Source organism: Balaenoptera borealis (genome assembly GCF_965194805.1).
Source record: "Balaenoptera borealis genome assembly, chromosome: 11".
Lineage (NCBI taxonomy): Eukaryota > Metazoa > Chordata > Mammalia > Artiodactyla > Balaenopteridae > Balaenoptera > Balaenoptera borealis.
Genome location: NC_138868.1, coordinates 78,264,465 through 78,281,537, shown reverse-complemented (window position 1 = coordinate 78,281,537; position 17,073 = coordinate 78,264,465). Strand labels below are relative to the sequence as shown.

At 39.5% G+C, this 17,073-nt stretch overlaps 1 protein-coding gene across 2 annotated transcripts in view; it reads right to left on the bottom strand.

The window, feature by feature from the left end:
- Nucleotides 1-16,834, bottom strand: part of ARHGAP42 (Rho GTPase activating protein 42) — a 312,202-nt gene extending 295,368 nt beyond the window's left edge. Inside the window, exon 1 of one of the 2 annotated variants that reach the window (XM_082339914.1) lies at nt 16,124-16,834. In XM_082339914.1, the coding sequence (XP_082196040.1) occupies nt 16,124-16,277 (154 nt within the window). In that variant the 5' untranslated portion in view covers nt 16,278-16,834. The remainder of the gene's footprint in view (nt 1-16,123) is intronic. The other variant, XM_082339913.1, reaches the window with a different exon arrangement.
- Between the last annotated feature and the right edge of the window lie 239 nt (nt 16,835-17,073).

The following is a 17,073-nucleotide window of genomic DNA, read 5'->3' as shown; positions in this document are numbered from 1 at the left end:
AATCTACAGATTCAATGCAATCCCTATCAAATTACCAATGGCATTTTTTACGGAGCTAGAACAAATCATCTTAAAATTTGTATGGAGACACAAAAGACCCCGAATAGCCAAAGCAGTCTTGAGGCAAAAAAATGGAGCTGAAGGAATCAGACTCCCTGACTTCAGACTATACTACAAAGCTACAGTAATCAAGACAATATGGTACTGGCACAAAAACAGAAACATAGATCAATGGAACAAGATAGAAAGCCCAGAGATTAACCCACGCACCTATGGTCAACTAATCTATGACAAAGGAGGCAAAGATATACAATGGAGAAAAGACAGTCTCTTCAATAAGTGGTGCTGGGAAAACTGGACAGCTACATGTAAAAGAATGAAATTAGAATACTCCCTAACACCATACACAAAAATAAACTCAAAATGGATTAGAGACCTAAATATAAGACTGGACACTATAAAACTCTTAGAGGAAAACATAGGAAGAACACTCTTTGACATAAATCACAGCAAGATCTTTTTTGATCCACCTCCTAGAGTAATGGAAATAAAAACAAAAATAAACAAGTGGGACCTAATGAAACTTCAAAGCTTTTGCACAGCAAAGGAAACCATAAACAAGACGAAAAGACAACCCTCAGAATGGGAGAAAATATTTGCAAATGAATCAACAGACGAAGGATTAATCTCCAAAATATATAAACAGCTCATTCAGCTCAATATCAAAGAAACAAATACCCCAATCCAAAAATGGCCAGAAGACCTAAATAGACATTTCTCCAAAGAAGACATACAGACGGCCACGAAGCACATGAAAAGATGCTCAACATCACTAATTATTAGAGAAATGCAAATCAAAACTACAATGAGGTATCACCTCACTCCTGTTAGAATGGGCATCATCAGAAAATCTACAAACAACAAATGCTGGAGAGGGCGTGGAGAAAAGGGAACCCTCTTGCACTGTTGGTGGGAATGTAAATTGATACAGCCACTATGGAGAACAATATGGAGGTTCCTTAAAAAACTAAAAATAGAATTACCATATGACCCAGCAATCCCACTACTGGGCATATACCCAGAGAAAACCGTAATTCAAAAAGACACATGCACCCCAATGTTCATTGCAGCACTATTTACAATAGCCAGGTCATGGAAGCAACCTAAATGCCCATCAACAGACGAATGGATAAAGAAGTTGTGGTACATATATACAATGGAATATTACTCAGCCATAAAAAGGAACGAAATTGAGTCATTTGTTGAGACGTGGATGGATCTAGAGACTGTCATACAGAGTGAAGTAAGTCAGAAAGAGAAAAGCAAATATCGTATATTAATGCATGTATGTGGAACCTAGAAAAATGGTACAGATGAGCCAGTTTGCAGGGCAGAAGTTGAGACACAGATGTAGAGAATGGACATATGGACACCAAGGGGGGAAAACTGCGGTGAGGTGGGGATGGTGGTGTGCTGAATTGGGCGATTGGGATTGACATGTATACACTGATGTGTATAAAACTGATGCCTAATAAGAACCTGCAGTATAAAAAAACAAACAAAACAACTAATACTAAACTTTCATTAGGTTATTTGTATGGAAATATGTTAATATAAATGTTTCAGACATTACATGAAATTTCTAAAAATCTTATATCTGTATTTGTATGGAAATATGTATGGAAATATGTTAATATAAATGTTTCAGACATTACATGAAATTTCTAAAAATCGTGTATTTGTATCTGTATGGAAATATGTTAATATAAATGTTTCAGACATTACATGAAATTTCTAAAAATCTTATATGTTCTGGTATAATGTTATAAGTAATAATCCTAGTTATTACTTTAAAATGTATATCTCAGAAATAATGAATTTTCTTGTCAACTGCATTATTATGAACTTTCATCAAATCTTTAACCGTGGTCATTTTTAAGTCTTTTGTCATTTACAGACAGTTCTGGGTGTACTCTGATGATTTTGCAAATATGTTCCTATAAAAGGGTTTCATCTTCAAGAAATTCATGGAAAAGACTCTGACAAGTACAGGTTTCTGGTAACGGACTGTACTGCTGAACTGAATGAATAAGCATTTTCAGAACTCTAATGAAAAACTGATGAACTCATAAAAGTGCTAACAAAAGATCAAGATGAAAAAAAAAATTAATTACATGGGACTGAGTGAACTGATGAGGATGAGTATAATTTTTGTGACTTTCTGTCTGAATTTAAAAAAAAAAAAAATCCCACAAGGACTCAGAGGCAAAGAATATACAAATCAATTTTCACTGCAAAGTAAAGGAGCTGTTACAGTGGAGGATTACTGGACTGAATGTCAATATTATGACATAGTATGAGTGTGTTTCATGTTTGGTAATTGCAATCATTGTTGCTTTTGTTGTGGTAAAAAAAAAAAAAAAAAGAAATAAACACTTAAAACATTTACATTAAAAAAAAATAAAAATAAAAAAAAAATAAAATAAAAAAAAAGCTAGCTACACCATTCCATGGAAGCAATGGCTTACTCCCGCTGCAAGTTACGTGCATGGTACCAAGTAATGACACATGGCCCACATCCACAGCTCTCTCACATCAACATTAAATCCAGTGCTCTCTCAACATATATTGTACATCTGTCCTGGTAAGGTAAAGATTTTGCTTAGAAAAGCCACCTCACATTCTTTTTTGAATAAAATATGGTGGCAGTTGTTGTTCATAACTTGGTCTCAACATTAGCTAGAAATGAGGTAGATGAGAAAATTAATATTTAATATCAAGTATCATACATTGTGCTAAATACTTTACATGTGTTATCTTATTTAATGCTGCAAATATGCATATGAAACAAATATTACTTCCATATTATAGACAAGGAAAAGCACAAAAGAAGCCAAGTGACTTGCTCACAGCCATGTAGCTAATAAGTGACAGCACTGGGATTGAAAAGAATTGCTCTGATTCTGAAGCCCAGGCTCTTTCTACTACACCAGGTTGAGTGCTGTTAACGTTAAATCTACAATGAACCTACTTAACATTAAAATGTTCTAATGATTAAAGATTAAACATTATTAGCACTGCACCAGTGTGAATAACACTAAACTTAGCCGAAGACCAACCCCTCTGTTTCTTTAAACCAGATTTAATGTTCAGATTATTTGGATAAATTGGGATTACTTTAAATTAACATATGTTCTGACAGAAATGCAAAACACAATCTCAAACAAGAAACAAGTCAGCCTAAGCTGTAATTTAAGGACTTAAAGTGGGAAGAGTATCTTGCACCTGACATCTTGCTTCTCCTCTCTCCTCCCCTCATCAGCGGGTGTCACAAAACATCACGTTCAGCCAGTCACAAATACTCACTGAATTCTAGTTTCCATTAGAGCAGTCTGAGGCACCAAGGCAATAACGGGAGAAAAAAAAAACATACATCCAACAGTTTAAACCTGACAAATCTGAAAGTTCTCACTCACTTGCTACTACTATCCCTTGTTCAGGCTTATTCAGGATCTCTATTTTCTTTCTTTATCCCCTGAGACTGGCCGTTTTCAGCCCTTGCTTTGCTTTCCAAACTGTCCCAGAAGTCCAGACTTCCTGTTCATCATTCCCTACTTGCCCCAGCCCCAGAGTAGAGCTTCCTTTAAGCTCACAGATCACTTAAGAAAAAAAATTGTTTAAATAATCTATTTTGTCTTTAGGGTACCATCTAGATATACCCTCCTGGCGATTCTGACAATTCAATCACACCACCTTTCCTGGATCAACCAGCTTACAGGTTCAATTCAATTTTCTCATTGAGCCAACTGAATTTCCTCTTCAATTCCTAATTCAGTGTTCTTTTTTCCCCATAACTCCCTGCTCCCAGATCCTCCAGCAACACCCTACCAGTCTTATCATTTTCTTTTCTCACCAATAACCACTAGGATGATCTCACCACAAACATGACATTTACAAAACATCTGTGCAGCATAAGAAACACCTCAGAAAGCACTTTTCTAAGCCACTGTCTGCCTTCAATGCAGAAATCAATGTGGAAAAAAGATCTCTCATCTGCATTTTGGCCTGTTATATTACGTGAAATTACCCAAGTATTTATTTCACTTCTGACAAGTGCAAGTTACGACCGTCACTTTTAACAACTTTTATAGACCGCTTGACCTAAGCCAGTAGAATCAAAGTACCAGCAGATACATCAATAAAGTCTCAAAATCTACACTGCCGGTTCAGGATTATCCCTAAATGGCAGCCCAATGCTTCCTGTTCCTTGGTTCCCAGATCATAATAGATAACTATTTATTTGTTTAAAAGTAAAAAGCTAAATCAAAACCATGCCACATCTCCTAATCACTTCCTACCAAAGAGACTTAATTTGGGGGACAAACAAACCCATGCTTTAACATTCTATTAAAGCATTTCCATCTCAATCATCTTGTCTGTGGGGTACGATAATAACACTGACAAGAACCTGTTAAAGTTAAGCCTTGAAAAAAGCTGAAGTTATCTGGATTACAAAGATCCTGCCTAAAGCAAATGAAAATAATGTTACATTTTTAAATTATGTTATTATGCATTTTGTCCATTGGCCCACATGAAAACCCTACAACGAATATACAGCAAATGCGACTCCCATTTTTTATGAAAATAGGGTCTAGGACAAATGGCTTGTACCCATGCCACTAGTCAGTGGCAGCAGCAGGACTAAAATGAAGTTCTACCTCCTGATGCTATCTGCTGTCCCCTGGATTACCCAGTCCTACAGGTCAGTGCAACCAGGCCAGAGCAGTTACATTTGACGCCTGATGGGAGAAATATTAAAGAACAAACTTGCAGTCCCCATTCCCTGGCTCATTCACTCCACAGATAATGAAAATCCTCCTCCATATAATGTTCTTAGTAAAATGTAAACTGGTTCATGTTCACTATTACTGAGTATCCACAATGCAGTCAGATTAGAATACAGATAACCTTGGCACCTAGAAGTTTATATTCAAAAGACTAAGTAAAATCTAATAAACAGAGACACACAGTGAGTACTCTCTGTGACTGCAGAGGCATAGACAGGAGTAAAACAGCTACAAGGCAAAGGACTGTCTTCGACTGCTGACAACACCACAAGCTAGTAGAAGCAAAAAAGATCCTCCCTTAGAGCCTTCAGAGGGAGCATGGCCCTGCCGACACCTTGACTTTGGATTTTGGCCTCCAGAACTGAGAGAATAAATTTCTGTCATTTTAAGCTACGAAAAAAAATTATTTTGTATCTACATACATACATATACACATACACACAGAGACACGCACACTGAAGGAGTATTAAGGCAGGCAGAGAACATCACATTTAAGATATTGTGAGCACAGAATTGCAGGACTAACCAAATGTTAGGATCTGGGTGGAATGAAAAAAACACCAGCTTAAAAATGGGGTTTCATGATCAAGTGGGGTTTATTCCAGGAATGCAAGGATTCTTCAATATATGCAAATCAATCAACGTGATACACCATATTAACAAATTGAAGGAGAAAAACCATATGATCATCTCAATAGATGCAGAGAAAGCTTTTGACAAAATTCAACACCCATTTATGATAAAAGCCCTGCAGAAAGTAGGCATAGAGGAAACTTTCCTCAACATAATAAAGGCCATATATGACAAACCCACAGTCAACATTGTCCTCAATGGTGAAAAACTGAAACCATTTCCACTAAGATCAGGAACAAGACAAGGTTGTCCACTCTCACCACTATTATTCAACATAGTTTTGGAAGTGTTAGCCACAGCAATCAGAGAAGAGAAAGAAATAAAAGGAATCCAAATCGGAAAAGAAGAAGTAAAGCCGTCACTGTTTGCAGATGACATGATACTATACATAGAGAATCCTAAAGATGCTACCAGAAAACTACTAGAGCTAATCAATGAATTTGGTAAAGTAGCAGGATACAAAATAAATGCACAGAAATCTCTTGCATTCCTATACACTAATGATGAAAAATCTGAAAGTGAAATTAAGAAAACACTCCCGTTTACCATTGCAACAAAAAGAATAAAATATCTAGGAATAAACCTACCTAAGGAGACAAAAGACCTGTATGCAGAAAATTATAAGACACTGATGAAAGAAATTAAAGATGATACCAACAGATGGAGAGATATACCATGTTCTTGGATTGGAAGAATCAACATTGTGAAAATGACTCTACTACCCAAAGCAATCTACAGATTCAATGCAATCCCTATCAAACTACCACTGGCATTTTTCACAGAACTAGAACAAAAAAATTCACAATTTGTATGGAAACACAAAAGACCTCGAATAGCCAAAGCAATCGAGAACGAAAAATGGAGCTGGAGGAATCAGGCTCTCTGACTTCAGACTATATTACAATGCTACAGTAATCAAGACAGTTTGGTACTGGCACACAAACAGAAACATAGATCAATGGAACAGGATAGAAAGCCCAGAGATAAACCCACACACATATGGTCACCTTATCTTTGATAAAGGAGGAAAGCATATACAGTGGAGAAAAGACAGCCTCTTCAATAAGTGGTGCTGGGAAAACTGGACAGGTACATGTAAAAGTATGAAATTAGAACACTCCCTAACACCATACACAAAAATAAACTCAAAATGGATTAAAGACCTAAATGTAAGGCCAGACACTATCAAACTCTTAGAGGAAAACATAGGCAGAACACTCTATGACATACATCACAGCAAGATTCTTTTTGACCCAGCTCCTAGAGAAATGGAAATAAAAACAAAAATAAACAAATGGGACCTAATGAAACTTAAAAGCTTTTGCACAGCAAAGGAAACCATAAACAAGACCAAAAGACAACCCTCAGAATGGGAGAAAATATTTGCAAATGAGGCAACTGACAAAGGATTAATCTCCAAGATTTACAAGCAGCTCATGCAGCTCAATAACAAAAAAACAAACAACCCAATCCAAAAATGGGCAGAAGACCTAAATAGACATTTCTCCAAAGAAGACATACAGATTGCCAACAGACACATGAAAGAATGCTCAACATCATTAATCATTAGAGAAATGCAAATCAAAACTACAATGAGTTATCATCTCACACTGGTCAGAATGGCCATCATCAAAAAATCTAGAAACAATAAATGCTGGAGAGGGTGTGGAGAAAAGGGAACCCTCTTGTACTCTTGGCAGGAATGTAAATTGATACAGCCACTATGGAGAACAGTATGGAGGTTCCTTAAAGAACTAAAAATAGAACTACCATACGACCCAGCAATCCCACTACTGGGCATATACCCTGAGAAAACCATAATTCAAAAAGAGTCATGTACCAAATTGTTCATTGCAGCTCTATTTACAATAGCCAGGACATGGAAGCAACCTAAGTGTCCATCATCGGGTGAATGGATAAAGAAGATGTGGCACATATATACAATGGAATATTACTCAGCCATAAAAAGAAACGAAATGGAGTTATTTGTAGTGAGGTGGATGGAGTTAGAGTCTGTCATATAGAGTGAAGTAAGTCAGAAAGAGAAAAACAAATACAGTATGCTAACACATATATATGGAATCTAAGGGAAAAAAAAAAGGTCATGAAGAACCTAGTGCAAGATGGGAATAAAGACACAGACCTACTAGAGAATGGACTTGAGGATATGGGGAGGGGGAAGGGTAAGATGTGACAGGGTAAGAGAGTGGCATGGACATATATACACTACCAAATGTAAAATAGATAGCTAGTGGGAAGCAGCCGAATAGCACAGGGAGATCAGCTCGGTGCTTTGTGACCACCTAGAGGGGTGGGATAGGGAGGGTGGGAGGGAGGGAGATGCAAGAGGGAAGAGATATGGGAACATATGTATATGTATAACTGATTCACTTTGTTATAAAGCAGAAACTAACACACCATTGTAAAGCAATTATACTCCAATAAAGATGTTAAAAAAAAAAAAGGAAAAAAAATGGGGTTTAAAAACTGGAGTAGAAGGACACTGGAAGCATTAGAAAGACTCAGCTGTTTCTCTCTAAGATGACCAGGTGGATGAGGATATAACTGAACAAATGAGAACACAAAGAGAACAAGCTGCAGGAGGAAGAACTTTGTCTTGACACGCTGAGTCTGAGGGGCCCGCAGCACATCCAGGTGGTGATAGGTAGCGGACTGGTGAAAATCAGACGCAGAGCTCAGGAAAAGGAAGTCAGAGCTGGAGCCCTGGCAGCAGATGTTATCACATAAGGAAAGCAAACAGTAAAAGGACTCAGAAGGAATCCTTGCACACTACCAACATTTAAGAGAAGGATAGAGGAAATAAGGAAGAGGGATTCAACAACAGTGCATACTGAGAAAAAGGGGCCATGATGCAGCTGGGATCCAAAGGAAGTAATAACGTTAAAAAAGGGTCACGTGAGGAAAACCAGGATTGCTATGCAGTGAGTACAAGCCTGCGGAAGTCCCTTCCTATCATCTATGTTGACATCATTTTTTCAGGAGTACACAGCTTTCTCAAATCTTCCCTAAATGGTGTACCCCTTAAAAATGCACACCTATTATCTCTTATGTTGACAATTTTTAATTGTCCCTCATATTTTCTGCAACCAACTTTTAAAACAGCTGGAATCTCTTATTCCTTTGATTCTCAGTGTCACATAATAATTTTTTCATAGACGGCACAAAAAAGTCTGAAACAAGTTCCAAAACCACAGTATTTTAATTGCTTTCACAACTCATTTTGATCTGCTTCTCCTTGCTAATCTCTCCCACCACTCCTTTTGTATTTGTTTTGTTTTGGGCCATATCTTTCATTCGGACATTTTAAGGAATAAAAAATTAAATAAATGAAAAAGAGAAAATTCTCAAAGCAAAGTAAAATCAATTTACACAGTTTCCATTTGAAAGGGGATAAATACACTATACAGAACACTCATTTCACGTATCACAAACATGTATCAGTTTTCTAAATTAAATCATCACTCTTCCTGTGTACTAAAGAGAGAACTGAAGCTGGGTCTTTCATTTGGATAAACTCCAGTATATGTGTACACATGAGGGAATACTTTTGGCATGTCTTTCATAAACTAGCAAGCAGTATGGCTTTTTAGATTTGCGTGAGGAAATACAGAAATTCCACTACTGAGAAATGTGTCTGACTTCCAAATGAAAGGGGTCATTTTGTGTCTACCCACTTTTTCCCTGAGTAAAGTCAAGGTTCAGGGAAAGTACTATCAATGTAGCAAGTTTATGTCAAATGTGCATTTCTTCCCAATATTTTCATACCGCCCAACATTGAGAATCATCCCAGGATGGTTCCTCATCCTTCACAAAATACAAGATGCTCGCCATTATACCTGATAATCACCCAAATCAGATAAACCAACAACATAAAAAAGTCATGTTTTGGCATTTTAAAAATACTATTAGGCATAGAGACTTTTACCACAAAATCTAAAAATTGCAAGTGAAAAATCTGTAATACTTAATATAAAATAATCTACAAAGAGTTAACTATTAGTCTTATCCTAGCCTTTTCCCATCATGTTCCATGTAAAAATTACAATTAGACAAATTACTCTCAAATGAAGGATTCAAAATCCTAGAAAAGTAGGGCTTATTTTTTTCTTCTTTTATGCATACGCTCCTCTGCAACGAAGGAAAAAGGTTGGAAAAACTGACAGATTATCAGCTACTGTATGGCACCTTACTATTCCACAGTTCACTTTTTCTAAAACAAATCACTTTCCTTACACAGACTATTGTACATGCGTGTTTTGCTGTAACACTTTCTTCAGCATTATAACTGGATTCTTGATTATAAAATCAGAAAAATGCAGATACGAACAATGGCATATTCTGATGAACCAAACATTCCGGTTAGCTGTAATCCTACAGAGAAGGCTCCACAGTACCAGAAATATCCAGGCCAAGTTTAAGTCCACCTGGCCAAAAACAAAACCATTAAACTAACCACACTTCCATCGTCTGTCCTGCTATCATCCTGCCCCAAGGGCCATTAAGATTAACAAATATTATAGGAGTCACTACACTTATACGAAACCCAGCCATGAAACTCAGAATATGGCAGCTGCAAAAGATGAAGCACAGATTCCTTGAACTAGGGAGCCAGGTGCTCGGCAACTGGTTTTCATTTTCAGGATGAAAGTCAGCAGGAAGCAGGTAGCAAGCCCTTGGTTGGTAAGGCCAGATCCACTCGAGATACACTCTGAGGAGGATTAGATGCTGAGCAGAGATTCAGCGGGCTGGAGGAAAAAGGAAGACTGGCAGAGCTGCAAACTGAACCGGGTGGGCAGCAGGTGCAGCCATGGGGAAGCTGGCACCTGCCAAGATGCTGAAATGAGCAGAAATGACCATCCAGACAAGACAGCGGGGATGGCTGGGGCCAGAACAGGTGGCAACCACAGCTCTGGCAAGAAACAACATTCAGGAAAGAGATTCAAGACTAAGTAACCCCCCTTCCTTCACCCGTTCTCATCTGTCCATAATAAACATTTCACTGGTACATAATATTTACTGAATGCGGCTTAATAGCCTGAAAACTTTAATATTTCTCTTTATAAATCTAGAGAAAAGATTTGCCACTCTACGTATACATTACTTGAATAAAATTACACTTGGCACCACAGCAATACTAAATGTAAGCTTTATTATTTTTTTCTTATATAAGTGGAGAAATGTTTCTTAAGCATCACCATGAACACGATTAACACTGTGCTCTAAGAAATGTTAATAACTGAAAGCATGTTTGTTAAAGCAGCTTTTCAGTGACTTCAATGTTTCGTGGTTACCTGAGTTTTCTGCATGCTCAGAGTATCTTGATCATAACTGTCATAGGAAGCAGCGTAAAAGGTGGTTATTGCTAAGCCATTCTCCTCCAAGAGACAGAAAACACGTTCTGTTCTCCCAGCAACCCACTCCTTTCTAACAGGACAACCCCTCAATTGCTATCTGTGGAAAAAGGAAATCCAATGGAAATAAAGATACTGTTAAAGGGCACCGATTAAGCTCATGTAGACAATCAGAGAGAGGTAGACAGTAGTACTCAGCCAGCCCAATTTAATTCCACTTTGATGAGCGCCAAGGCTCCCATTTAAATTAACACAAGTCTAACTGCTCTTACTCATACATGTCTCTGAAGCAGAACCTTAAAGCACCACATTTCTAATCTACCAGTTCCTAAATTAATTACAGTTCATTTGAAAGATACAATTATTTCTGCTCATTTAACTCAAATTCTAATGAATAACTATAAGAACCAAATGAATAGTGGAAGTAATTACACATCTACACCTTTGACTAGGCTGCCCAGCTAAACAAGCAAAACAACATTAGTGGAATAAGCAACAGTGAAGTAGCTCTTGCAGGGTGAGCAAGAATCTACAGTGAGTTCTGGTAAACCAAATAAAACCTAGGTGCAAATTAAAATACCAAAAATAGCTTAAAACAATAGTAGTTCTCACTAAAAGCTGAAGGATGACCAAGGAAATAGTGCAATAACTACAGAAAGTCTTTCAAATTCCTTAAACTTGTCATTGCTCCTCCCTTTTATTTAACTCCTTCCCTGGGCCATCAAAAACTGGTAGCAAAGTGGACCCTGAACACACACAAAATAGAGACTGGCTTAAAGTGAAACACAGCAAATGGAAGGCAGGAGTACCTCACCTTTTCCAAGACAGTTCAATGTGGCCTTGGCATTTAGGGTTATCTTTCATACTAAACAACTACTTTATCCCCAGATCACAAGTGCACCACGACAGTATACTTCCAACTGAGGTCTGTGGCCACAGAGGGTAGACACCTTTAAGAAACTGTGTGCTTCCCAAATGAACTTATCTATGAAACAGACTCACAGACACAGAGAACAGACTTGTGGTTGCCGGTGGGGGTGGGTATTAGGAGTTTGGGATTAGCAGATGCAAACTACTATATAGAGAATGAATAAACAACAAGGTTCTACTGCATAGCACAGGGAACTATATTCAATATCTTGTGATAAAACATAATGGAAAAGAATATGAAAAAGAATGTATACGTATGACTGAATCACTTTGCTGTACAGCAGAAAGTAACATAACGTTGCAAACCAACTATACTTGAATAAAATAAACTGTGTGCTTCCTCTTGCTAATGTCTTAATTAACTGCATATTCTACATCAATTCATGAGTGACCAACTTCTACCACTCAAATAGGTGCCCTTCTTATTTGTGTCATGGATCGCTAGTTTCAGGAACAACTGCTTTAAGAACAGAGGCAATACAACCAAGAAATAAAAGTTTGTGAGAGAGACAAGGCCATCATCAGGACAAGCTGATTTTGAGGAACTGAACTTTCAATCAGGAAAACAATGAGAAAATGAATCATCAACACACACAAGATATTATCAGCAGTCTTTATACGAGAGAAAATGTCATTTCAGCAAAATAACATCATCCATTGGTTAAATGTAGTTTAAAAGTTTTGAATTGGTTTCACAGTATTATTTATATTTAATGTGTAAACTGATTTGCTTTTAAGATTGCATGAATAAGCATAAGAATTATAGTTTCATGCAGGTATATTTTTAACTATCATAATTAATACAATTATATTAGAGTCCACTAACTTTTTTTTTCTTTGAAAGAAGTCCAGCCATACAAGGTTGAGAAACACTCTCCTAAAGGCAGAGGAAATACCTGGCCAATTCCACCTTAAGGAGATGAGAGGAAGTGGGCAGTGATAAGAAAGGAGGGATGGCCAAGATGCTGCTGGGCAGGTGGGAGGAAAGAATGTCGACATGCTTAGGCTCTTTCCACCCAATCAATTCAATCAATTCGATTCAATGAGTAAAATTCCATTTCTGCCTTCTTTTCCCCCCTCTTTTTCTCTTCTTTTCTTGGGAGGGAGGGTCTGTCTATTCTTGTAAAGACAAAGCTCTACTCAACGATGGTTCTTTGAATTCAAAAGTATAAAAAGAGAAAGTAAAGGGGGGAATTATATGAGAAAGCCATTTTGAAATGTTTCTTTGGATATAATCTATAAAAGGAGAAAATTAATAAGCAAAACTAGCCTATAATTTCACAACCCAAATTTTAAGACTGGCAACTGTTAAAGGAACAAAGTTCATAGAGTAACATTTGATTAAAAGGGTGGAGACTGTGAGTCATACAGCATGAACTAGAACCCAATTCACCTGTATCATATATTCTCAAATACCACTCACCAAATGTCTATATGGCATGTAACAAAATGAACAAATAATCCTAGTGGTAAGATTTTTATAGATGCTCCCTCATTTTACAGGAAAGGTAGGACCCAGAGATTAAGTTATTTGCTAATTATCACAGAGCATTTGACAGCACCAGAACTTAAACTCAGGTCTACATTAAGTCACTGTGTTAACTCACTTAGTTAACTGTCATCCATTTTCTCAGAGTGGATATGAATGTGAAATGCAATAAGTCATTTTAAAAATATGGTAAGTATCTTACATATATTATTTAAAATTCAAAGTTATTGTTATTTAAAATTATTTAAAATTTTAAAATTTAAAATTCAAAGTCAAGGTCCTCATTTATAAGGATCCTTCAAAATACTCTACTAAAGAAATGCACATCCTGAACAAAAGATTAAGGAGCATATGTGACTCCTACTGGAACAGTAAAGCATGTATTACCCAAGAGAGTATGCCAAGACTTTCACCAGAAAAGTTATTAACTAGGTTGGAAATAATATAAGATGCTTAGAAATGCACTGATGATTGCCAGCTCAGGAAAGTCTTATTAAGAAACCATTAACTATGAATGAAAATGACAGCAAAGTGCTACAAATAAATCTGAAATGGATAATGGATATACGTATTGAAACAGCATGTACGGAGAAAGGAAAGGCATAGTTTAAGGTCAGGGAAAGTGATGGCTTCCTAGGGCAGAAAGGAAAAACAGTCAGAAGGGGCAGGACTGGGGGAAGGAGGGCTCCTTGGTGGATCTCTGGGATAGAATTAAGCTGGCTTCAAGTCCTTTAGACACACTCCGATCCTCCTACAGGAGCAGCTCCAGAGGCAGCCTAGCCTCAGAGCATCCTCCCCAAGGGACAGAAGGTCACTTGGTGGGAAGAAAGCAGCACCATCACGTGACTTCAAGGGTTTCTCAGCTCCAGATCTTTCCCATTTGGAAGCTAATGTTGGGAATTCGTTTAACAAGGAATAAAACGTTTTCTTTCTACTACAAGAGAAGTAATCATCAAGTGTTAGTTAACGTAATGTACTCTCATCACAAACCTAAGAATCCTAGAAAGACAGGTTGTATATTTAAGCGTACAAGTTCAAGTTCATGAGGCAGGGTCTGTATGTTCAAGGAACTTACACTCTCCAGACTTCTTCACTTATGAATGGAAGAACAAACCTATAAAGATGGGAATCACCTGATTTTTGCAAGGTTAGATTCAATCACAGTAAAGTTCGTAATATTACTAGTAAAACGGTGCACATTTCAGAGGTTTTATCACAGCTATGTGTTTTCAACTTTTGAAGCAACAGAACTGATCTCCAGCAGAGTGAGAGGAAAATGTCATTTGTAGACCATATGGTAGCTCCAGCAAGAGTCAGCCTGGCATTCAACACTGAGATGGGGAAACTCTTTTTGAAAAGGCATCATGCTCCCTAAGATGCAGAGGCTAGTCCAGAGACCTCAAGTGGGATTTGCAAATCAGAAGGAAGGAGAGTTCACATTTGTGTATACATAAGATGGACAGAACTGCAGATAAACTAGTAGAGTTTTCACAGATCAGTAAATACTATCATTATCAGTAGTCTCAAATTCAGAAATTAAGTGAATGTAGACATAGAACATTATTTCCTTTACCCTGGTTAAGTAACACAAGTGATAAGTAGATGTTTTCACATTTGGGATGGTAAAATAAAAAGCATTTGGGAGCACACTAATTTCAAGACATTTTGCTAAGATTCAACCTTAGTACGAATACATACTTCCAAATAGAGATCAGATGCTAACGTTGTCTTAGTTTCAGGCACATGCACATCTCCATCATGTTGTTACTGACCTTGCACTTGACATATCAATGATGCTTCCCCTACCTATGTCCTGGGAATTGCTAGATGGATCACCCTAAGGCCTCTCTCCACCTTAACAAAAATATCTGGCTCACCTATGGGAGGTCAGAATTTCCAGGGGTTCGTTTCAGAGGCTTTCAGAAACCTCTATTAAAGTGCAAATAGGTCCTGGGGAAGGTAACAAAACAAATTAAGCCTTATCATTTAGTCAGTCAATTCTCTGTAAGAGAAACTCTAGAGTTTCTTTTACTAAGACTCTCGTAGGTCCTAGTAATTGAAAATGAAGATCCAGGGGACGCAGGAAGTACAGAAAATCTGAACAGGAGGTGTGTGGGAAAGGAGGTGGGAGAATCTCCTAAAGGCAGTCTTTACTTTCTGTAGATCATCAGAAGTTCTGATTGGTCTTTAGCCACTGAACGCTCATCCCCAGTGACTGGACCAACACCAGTTACAATGCAAACCAAAAATTAAGACGCACAAAAATCTTGTAAAGAGATAAGATCCACTGGTGCCGCTCTGTCTTCATCTTACTAAATCGCAAAGCTACAAATCTATATATGTTTTTAAAAGGCCAATTCAATGACTGATCGTGCCCAATGAAAAGCCACTGAGGTACAGAAGAAATTAATCATTTTCTTTGAATATCACTAAAACTAGCTTCATTTTTATCCTTAAGATAAACTCTCGAATCCCTCCTTAAGGACTTTTTTTTATTTAAGTGTTCAAACTAGGCACAGTGAAGTTACAAAAAAGACCAATAGCCCCCAACATTTTTCCAGGAGCGTTATACAAAAAGATGACTTTGAACAACGTTCCTCAGGATACACTCCGGGGTCTAGTAGAGAGTAACCTTTCCCTTCTCTGTAGACTTGGGAGTAAATAAGTCAAGAACACCTACGAACAAACTTTGTTGGTCACCAGCAGGGGAGCTCTTCAGCTTTTGTCCCCAAACCCATTCAAACAAAAGAAGCTTCTCTTCCTCCAACCCACCCCTCAGACCCACACCCCGGTGGGGGGGACTCTCCAGATCCCCGCGCCCTCTCCACCCATTCCCCGCCGGGGAAACTTACTCCTCAGCGCCCCGATGAGCAGAGAGCCGTCCTTAATGAGCTCTTTGATGAACTTGTTGGTTCGCTCCAGCTCAATCTCGTGACACTGCAGGCGCTCCCTGAAATCCGGGCTGTCCAAGTAGGAGTCGCTGAACTCCAGAGTCGGCAGCCCCATGGCACAGGCACTGCCAGCGGCCGCCGAGGACACGTCCGGGCCGGCGGTCAGGGCGGGGACAGCCGGCGACCGCGGCCGGCTCCGGGGACGCGCGATCGCAGGGAACTAGCCGGCACGCAAGGGGACGCGCAGGGGAAACGGGTCCCGCGCGCCGCGCCGCCTGCGCGGGGCTCCGCGGCGCGCGGACGCCTCCGGGCTCAGGCTTCTTCCCCGGAGGCGAGGCGAGCGCACACACGGGAGGCGGGCCGAGGCGCGGGTCCGCTCAGGTCGTTGTCACCCGGACGCATCGTCGCCGGGAGCGCGGAGGCCGCGGAGGCTCAGGGCCGCGGCCGGAGCAGGAAAGTTCTCTCGCGGCGCGCAGACACTTCCGGCAGCTCCGCTCTCCTGCTCCCTTGACAGTTGTTTGCGCTGGGAGTCAGAAGCGCCCAGCCGCCCCTCCGGCCGGGCCGGGGAAACCCTCCCCCTCGCTGGACGCAGACTCAGAGCGCTCGCAGACCCTGCCGGGCTCGGAGACCCTCCTCCCGCCGCGGCGCTCCCAGCCCGCGCCGCCCCGCCCCTCCTGCCGTTTACCCTCCTGCCCCCGCCCGCCCGCACTTAGCTCCCGGGCTCCGCGCAGTTGCCGTGCGACAGCGCTCCTGCCTGCGCCCGGGGGTTAACTCTGCCCCTCCTGGGCGGCCGTTCCCCCTAGCCCGCGGTGACACTTCGGGGTCCGCCACCCCACAAAATGATCTCCAACTCCCAACATTCCTCCCTACCCCTGCCTCACCATCCACTCCCTGGAATTCTCTGGGAGAGA